Source organism: Alnus glutinosa, chromosome 12 (assembly GCF_958979055.1).
Source record: "Alnus glutinosa chromosome 12, dhAlnGlut1.1, whole genome shotgun sequence".
NCBI classification, from domain to species: domain Eukaryota; kingdom Viridiplantae; phylum Streptophyta; class Magnoliopsida; order Fagales; family Betulaceae; genus Alnus; species Alnus glutinosa.
The window spans coordinates 1,893,096-1,902,370 of NC_084897.1; the positions used below are offsets into that span (position 1 = coordinate 1,893,096).

The 9,275-nt window shown below is 34.0% G+C and overlaps 1 protein-coding gene across 1 annotated transcript; it reads left to right on the forward strand.

Moving 5' to 3' along the window:
- Positions 1–2,732: 2,732 nt before the first annotated feature.
- LOC133851807 (uncharacterized) lies at positions 2,733–3,643 on the forward strand. The gene has a single exon (XM_062288391.1). It carries the CDS (start codon positions 2,889–2,891, stop codon positions 3,477–3,479), a length of 591 nt encoding a protein of 196 aa, XP_062144375.1. The 5' UTR covers positions 2,733–2,888; the 3' UTR covers positions 3,480–3,643.
- Positions 3,644–9,275: the final 5,632 nt, after the last annotated feature.

Below are 9,275 nucleotides of genomic sequence, written 5' to 3' on the forward strand. Positions count from 1 at the left end.
AAAAGCTCTTGAATATTCGAAATGTTGCTAAGCAATTTATCAAATTTAAGGTTGCAGATAGTAGAAGCATATTCCTTTGGCATGACAGTTGGCATCCAGTAGGTTGCTTGTTAGATAAATATGGGCATAGAGTGATGTATAATGTTGGACCTTCCATTGGACATAAACTCTCTATATTATTAGTACATGTGATTGGTTTTGACCCCATGCCAAATCAGAGGCCCTTGTTGAGATCCAAAGTAGATTACACGAGGTTGAGTTTGATGAGGCTGACCAACCGGTATGGGATTCTAGAAGTGGTAAGTTCTCAAGTGTTGATACTTGGGAAAAGCTTAGGGAAAAGAAACGATAGGTGGAATGGCATGATGTTGTTTGGTTTTCGGCTGCTATTCCTAAGCATGCATTTTTTATCTGGCTTGCATTCAAGGATGCCATTGTTACTAGGGATCATATGTGCAAATGGGGTTATAGTGGAAACAGCTTATGTCTTTTCTGTCACTCAAGGCAGGAAAATAGAGACCATTTTTTTTTAGTGTAGTTTGAGCAGGAGAGTTTGAAGAGCTTTGATAGCAGATTGTAGGATAGTTAATCCTCCATTATCTTGGAATACAGTTGCTATTTGGAGTTTGCAGATATGAAAGGGAAGATTGTGAAAGCTACTGCTATAAAACTTTGCTTTGCTTCAATAACATATAATTTGTGGTTACATAGAAATGCGTTGCTCCATAGCCGGTCTCCCAAGCCTGAAGAAGGTTTATTGTTCAAGATTAGATGGGAAGTTAAAGTTAGATTGTTAGCCAAGTTTTCTTATAAATAGATTTGTTTGTCTATTTTGGGATTATCTGTTTTTTTGTTGTTTGTTTTCTAGCTTGGTTGCTTGGAGGGCTCTGTGTAGCCTTTTCTTCTGTTTGGTGTTTTGAGGAAGTCGTTTGGCTTCTGTTGGATGTGATTCCAATATTTACTGGAGTGTTGTATTGGTTTGAGTTCGGTATATAAAGCTTTAATTCAACCCAAAAAATAAAAAAAATAAAAAAAAAAAAATTGTGAATGAATTGTAATAAAAGCTTTTGTAGTACAATCATTTTCATGGCCGCAATTATGCTGAAATTTATCAAGGGAATTAAGCAAGCTACTCTAGAGGTTTGCTTTGTCCATGCCCCAGTAATTAATTGTATAGAATAATCATGGGTTCTTAGTTAAACTGTGGCCATCATTCATGTTGGCTGCTGATCACTGTCACTTAATTGCGTTTAATTAACATTGTTCAGGTCATCTCTCTTTGTTTTTGTTCAAACATATATTATTATCATCAACACTAACTCACATTAATTATCTAATTCTTAAACCCAAACCTTAATTATATAAATGACCAATGTATCCTGTATCTGTTGATCACCATAATCAATCAAATAATCATAAACTTTTGTAAGCCTATGTCCTAAGCTATCTCATATAGTCTTCAAAACTAATCAATACACTATAATCTTAAACCTTTGCTCATGTACAGATATAAGGATTCTGGCTTTCTTTCTCATCTCCACTTTACTTTTTTTTTTTATTATTAAAAATGTCGATTAAATAATTAAATTTACTATTTCCTATTAATTTCAACTTTTGAGATAACTGTTGATTTAATAAAACATTAGAGTACAAGTTCTAAGTTTGAACATTGTTTTTGTATGTCATTTACCTTTTATTTCAATTAAATATTTCACGTGTTTGGTCTTGGCAACTTATAATTAATTAATAGGATGGTTGTTGAAACAATTCCTGGTTAGGTGACACAAACTTCAGAAAGTAATGGCAATCTCCTTATACAAAATAAGAAAATCAGTGAGGGTGCTTGCTAGGAGTGCCAGCTGATCTAACTCCGATGCTTAAATTAGTTATTTGGATAATCCATATAATGCCTCAATAACAATAATTTTAGCTAGAGAATACCTGGAGGTTGCTCTGTATTTATACTGTAGGATTGAGCCGGTTTATCCCTTGAAATGAGGAGAACGTTTCTCTGATCATGATTCGTGGGTTATTGCACGTTACGAACGTATGCCTTCCGATAATTTAGAATGTGCATACCCATGTTTGGATTGGGAGCAGCTTCGTGGAATGTGGGCTGAATGCCTGAGATACATCTGGGTATCTCGAGTTCTCATAATTTCGGATATACGATCAGAAGTAGGCTAGGCCTTAGTTAAATTAGACTCTAGTGACTGCATGTAGGCCCTAGTAAGACTTTCAGGCCCACCTGTGATCTGTTATGGACATTCTGGATTTCGGGCACTATAGAATCGAGTTTATCTGAATCGGGTAAACCACCTAAGCCTAACCTTTGTGATGGGCCCATTTGGGCTTCGAGAATTATAATTCCCTAACAACGGTAATATGAAAAATCTTGTTCTTTTCCCCTCAAGATCGAGAAAAAAAAAAAAAGAAAAAAAGAAGGGAGAACGCACCAACAACGTAGAATCCCTTGAATATGAATTCAAAATCTAGAACTTAATTATAGTTGAAGTGTCGAGTTCAACTCCTTCATTATGTATAATTTAAGGATTTGTTAATACAGTTACAGTTGAACCGTTCCTTGACATCTTTTTCGGATTAGGTACTAGAGATTCAAAGCATTTATAGCCGTTAGATCAAACACACAGATCACTTCACGTTAGATCAGTGCCGTTGAGGAGCAAATCAATTACGTCAATGTCTTCGACTAATCTCACCAAGTCCACCGGCCGACATGACCCTCACAAAGATGGAGCCGTTTAACAAACACCTCCTACAAATTCACACGCACTCAACTCAACTCAACTCCTTAATAAAACGCCATACAAACCCACGCTTTTACCAAGCGGATCCCATCACAGATCACACGCTCTCTTCTCTCTTTCATGGGAAACAATATAACATACCGTCGATCAGATGCTACCGGAAAAGTCGTTCTCTCCGACGGCACGGTCCATGAATTCGATAAACCACTAACCGTTGCCGAGCTGATGTTGGAGCACTCACAACAAGTTGTCGTTGAGTTACAGTCAGCTGTGAATGGAAAGAGGCCGACTCCATTACCGGCTGACATGAAGTTGGAGACGAAAAAGATTTACATAATGCTTCCCATTAAGCGAGGGAAGCCGGCCGCCATGTCCAGCGAAGAAGTTCGCCGGATTCTCTTAAGCGCAAATTCAGTTCTACGTTCGAGGTCTCTTTTGTCTTCGTCAAGGTTTCTTCCTCTGTTTGCCCGGATATGCCCGGCTGGTTTAGGGGATGGACAAGCGTTTGTGCTGCAAAAGAAGGAAAGCATGGAGCGGACCGAGGAGAGGTTCGTTCCGGAGTTTCTGCCGGAGATATTAGATGGGATGCCGGAATATTTGAGTAGGCAATTATCAGGCAAGGGGTGGAAACCCAGTTTGGATCCAATAACGGAAATGAAGGTTAAGAAGAAGTTATCTCACCGGATGAGACAGAGTTTCTTAACAAAGTAGGTCGAAGGCATGTATTTTCAGAACATGCAATTTTTACATTCATTTTTTTAAATGGATGTGGAAATATATGTTGGTTTAAAAATGTACGTAAAAATTACGTGCCCAGAAAGGGTAATGCTCAGGAGAAGTAATATATTAATAATCCAATTTGAAAGAAAATTTTATGCTCAAAATTGTCAAAGTTTGTGGAATATATGTATATATGGAGAACCCCAAGGGCTGGCCTGATGGTCAGGACCTGGGATGCATGGTAGGGCATTTCTCCTTTCTATCATAGGTTCGAATCTTGAGAGCCGGGTGCTACTTTTTCTTGGGGCAAGCCAGCCGAACATAGCTTGTGATTCAAGGCTCCATTCATAAAACAGCGTTGGGATAGGGTCAAGGATTAATCTATGGATCTTGGCAGGACCGAGCCACACCATTGTGTGTGGACTAAATAGTCCAAGGTACTATTAGGCTAAAATGAAACAAGATACACTGATAAAATGTGTTGGGGTGGGGGGGGGGGAACTATTTGTGGCAATGCAATATCATGGTAGAAAGTGTTGAGGTCTGCATGTGCATGTACATGCATTGTGTTTGTATGAGTTGGTCAAAGGGTCCAAACTTGCTAAAATGACAGAAATTAGTGCTATTATTATATATGTTCGATGGAGTTATGGCTAGTTTTGATCGAATTGGAGTACTTTGATTCAAATTAAATAAAAATATGCAAGGTAATTATATACTTTTCAAGCACATTAACTTTAGCTCTTGATTTCGTAGAGTAAAAACGCATTTTTAAACAAAATTATGAAAAGTATTATGTATAGAGTGTATTTGTAAAAAATAACATTTTAAAAATATGAAAATATCTACATTTTTAAATCGTAAACAAACGAGTGCTTTTTAAAAATGAATGATTTTAAAGAAAGATTCGTGATTGATTTTAAATGATGGATCGTGATTTTACCCAATTCTTCAGTACTAAGTTTTGTTTTCATTTTTTTTTAAATAAAAAAAAAAAAAAGAAAAGGGTTGTGATGACGAGATTAGGCAAGTTGATAAACTATGCTCCAATTGATGAACAAAATTATATATTATATGACGTTTCCCACCTTCAGTATATTTTAAATTAAAAAGTGGAGTATAATCTAAAATATTTGAAAAAGTGGGCTGTTTTCAATAAAATATTTGAAAGCATTTCTGGTTCTTCCCCTTTTCCCCTTCAATTACAATCAACAATAGAAAAAGATTCCACTGTTAAAATATATATATATGTAAAAAAAAAAAATAAAAAAAATAAAAAATCTGAATACTGAGGGTTGATTGCTCATGCTGAGTCATGCATGTCATCTCTGCTTCTATATGTTAATTAACTTGCACAGTTGCACCATACACCCATCCATTGCAATGATTTTATACATGCATTAATGCGATACTAAGTTTTGATTTGGTTCAAATTGGAGTTATAATTATTTAAGAAAAAGTTAGCTATATTTGTCTTATTATTTTAAAAGTCAGTCTTATTTAGGGAATAATAAATGAACGACTTATCATTGATGAACGTCTTTATAATTTACTTATTATGTGGACAATCCACTTACCTAATATGAGACTAACTTTTTATGTGTAACTGTAATACTGTGGAGGACCATATATCCATTGTTTGCCGGTCAACTATGAAATTGACTTCTTAATTTAGTTGCTACGATTGGGAATCGTTAGAATAGTTGATCGTGTGTCGAGGTACTGATGAGAGAGTGCTTGTAAGGAGAGAGAAAAATTAGCAAAAGAGCTTGTCGAAATGTGCCGTCAAAAGATAACTTCAATGCTTAAGTCAATATGAATAAAAAAGAATAACAGTGGGGAAAGCAAGATAGGATCGAAATGAAGTAGACGACAATTCTCTTTTAATTAGTTGATGTCTACCGCTTTTTATAAAGAATTTTATTACACTTTTATTGGAGATTGTCCTACTATGAATATTCTCCTACAATATTCAGCCAAAAAAAAAAAAAAATTGTCAAAAGTGCCTCTCTTTTTTTTCTTTTTTTCTTTTTTTTTTTTTTCTTTTTTTGGCTTTTAAATTGGTTAAGAAAACACATTTTAAGTCTTATTTATCAACTTTGGTCCCTGAAGAAAATTTTACTACAGTCTAACCCCCTTAAAATTAACTTTCTAGTTCCGTCCCTACCCTACACCCACAACCCCATCATGTATATTGTTTCATGCCAAAAATAATAGAGACGGTTATTGACATAGCTTAGGAAAGAATTCGGTGTAGAGCTATTTATATCATATGCTATAGGGTTGGTAAGTTGATGGACCGGGCAAAGGATTTACATGCCGAATAGGAATGAATTCGTAATGTTTGTGAGGGATTGCAGCCTTTAGTCCTCCGAAATATTATGTGAGTTTTAAAATTATTATTGAATTTAAGATAATTATTATTGAATTTTGATTCAATAATAATTTTAAAAGTCACGTGAGATTTGGCCGGCAAACGCCAATGAATTAATTAAGTTGTTAATAGTTATTGGTTCATTGTCAGTAATCAAAGCGACGTATGTATGATGGGCATTAACTATTTCGAATCTTATCTTATTTTATTTTTCCCATAAATTAAAATTAGGAAATAATTCTGATAGAGAAATCCAGAAATGGTTCTACTTCTACACTTGTCACAGATATAAATATAATGACTCAAAGAAAAAAAAAATGTTATTAGGTAATTATTCAAATGCTTAAACTTTAAAAATAATTTGTAATTCAACTTGGTATTACAACAATGATCATTAATTCGCTCCGTAATTTGCTTTTCAGAGTTTAAATCCCAACCTAATTCACCATTTTTTATACTTAAGTTTTGAGATAAGTATGATTTAACCCAGTATTAATAAGAAAAACTCTTTTCTTTTTTTTTTTTTTTTTTTTTTTTTTGTTTTTAAAAAAAAGAACAAAAAAAGGGACCCACCGTGTAAAAAACAAGATAATGGTCCAATTTCTCGGTTGGATGTGTTTACATTATTATCTTGAACTCAATGTCAAGAGGAGTGATTGGTTTACTGTCACCTGCCCCCTTCTCATTAAAAAAAGGAGTTTTTTTAATCAAAAACAAATTTTGATGTGACATTAAAAATTGTTCTTTTATTAAAAATATTATTTTTTTAATAAAAAAGTCGGTTGGAAGACGGTCCAACAATCATTTCTCCAATGTCAAACATTAAATACAAGAGAATTAATAGAGAGGGGACGTCCCCCTTCTCCTTTTAATAATAAAAAAATTAAATTTAAAAGTAAAAATACACACTTTTCTTTTGTTTTTGTTTTTCTTTTTTATTAAATTTGATTTTTTTATTATTAAAAGGAGGAGAGGAGAGGAGACGGTTGAACGTATTGTCTCTATCAATTCTCTAAATACAATGTTATTGCCTGTTGGGACTTGGGAGCAGTTTTATGGCAGCCAATTTTATTTTTAATTTTTAATTTTATTTTGTTTCTTTCTGGTGGTATGTATGGCAGTGGCACACATGGAAGCACATAAAAAACAAATTTTTATTTTTATTAAAAAATAAAAAGCGGGTCATGGGACGGAAATATCAGCTCTCCCTAATCTCCAACCAGCTCAGCTTATCCACACATTTGTCTTCTACGGGACTAAAGCTATGGTGTAAATAACATTGTATTTAGAGAATATAAATATAATTTAAAAAAATTGATGGCATTGTAGTATAGTTTAACATAGGCTTTAATTCTTCTTCCTTCTTTTATATATTTCTCTTTCATGTTATTTTTATTTTACATTTTATATATATATATTTATTTACAATCTGAATGATTCAGAGAGGTGATTGCTAGATTTCGAATCCATATATGATAAGAACAAAATTTAAAATGTTCGGCTGGAAAGCAGATAACACTGCTAGGTCAGACTTAGTATAATAATGAGAAAGCTGTTGATCCCATTTTTTCGCTGTAGCACTTTAAATCAAGTTGATCCAATTTGCTTCTGTTTCATTAGAGAGTAGGTCCACAGCTTTTATGACACCATTAGTTGATTTGAATTAGATCCTCACAAATTATTTGATCTTATTTGAGAGAATTTATGTACATGATCCGATAAGTAGTCGGACGGATTAGGCTTATCTATAATTATTTGCCTGAATTTAAGAGAAATTTTTCAATTTTTATTTGGTCAAATGAATTCCTTAAGTGGCATCTCATAATCACCGGCTCGAATTTTTTCAAATTGAGAAAGTAATTATAGACGATATTAATCCGTGGTTAGGCAGTTCAATTTGTCTTTACTCAGGTGAGTCCCATAAGTGATCTCTCACAATTAATTGTTCAAATTCTATCAAATCCGGACAAATAATTTGAGAGAATATGATTTTCCGGTGCATCTCCAGCTTATTATTCATGGTTACTGTTCTGCTAGTCTTTCGTCCTCATTCTTATCCAAACCCACACCATCAATCTCAAACTCCAACCCTATCAACCCCGCCTTATTCTCCTCCAAGAGTAATGATATTTCATATAAAATGAAGTTTATTAAAATATAAGAAAGAAACATAAAAAGAAATTTATTGAATAACTAGTTTTAATATAAAATGAAGAAGAAATAATTACTTGAAAATAAACAGACAATTAAAGCATGATGTGGGCCGTGAATTATCAATTTTGAAATGGAAAATTGAATAGAATTGATGATTCAAGTCATGCCGAAGCAAGAGTATAAAACTATATCGTTAATTTAAGTCGAACTCATTTAGTTAAACATGTCAAATTCTTCGGTCCTAATCCGTTAATCTCATATTAAGTCCGTGTCAAATTTTCAAATCATGTCATTCTTGTTTGGGAAAATGATTATAGGAGTTGAATCTGTGTCCTCATAAAGATGTTTCAATAAAATTCAGCTTTCCTTTTCTGGGGTAAAGAAATTCAGTTTTCCTAATCAAAAGTAATATGAAGAAAAAGAAAGGACAAGTTGGATTGATGTAAGATCTTGGAAACAATCACGAAGCAGTATTTGGATAAGGATATAAAGTTGCCAAGGGAGGCCGTTAAGGCTAATAAGGGGCAAATTGTTAAAGTAGCTTTGTAAAAGCAGTTCGTTATACATCACGGCCTATTCAATTATGTTAGGACAAAGAGCTTACGCAAGGTACCCTATTGGACCAAACCGTCCTAAACAAATTCCGCCCAATATATTCAAGTGCTTCTTTAACGGGCAAGAAGTGTAACACATACATTCCTGGAATAGGATCCTCTTACAAATTTCACACTTCCACCTAATAATTGTTAATACGGATGATCTATTTTACGGTTCAAATTTTATTTTGTTGTATTTAGCGGTGTATAAGATTTTATGCTATTTAAAAATTTTAAATGACGCGACAGCATATGGACCATTAGATTTGTGAAATCTAACAAGCACCATAAAATGGGCTCTCTCAATTTCTATTAAAATGAAAACGATCATCATTCTACATTCATTGTCTTGGGAAATTATTATTCCCTAGGCTAGGTGGGCCCGGATTATGCGCCATTGGAATGGGCATCTGGATTGTACCATCAGGGTATACACAGGTCGGGTATGATCAAGATCCTTAGTATTTATTAGGATCTTCAGAACTTGGTAACTCAATCAAATCAAATCAAAAATCATGTCAGGTGTCAGTACAGAGCCCCACGCGTAAAATCTACACACCTTATCGAGTGTCAGAATATCATAACTGATCATTGTTCACATTGTACAATTGTAAGCCTTTCACTATGCAAATCAACGATGGAAAAGGGCCAATATGTAGGCAT

Bases quoted from the DNA above. Each gene is read 5' to 3' on its own strand.
- LOC133851807 (XM_062288391.1), top strand. From the start codon at position 2,889: ATGGGAAACAATATAACATACCGTCGATCAGATGCTACCGGAAAAGTC.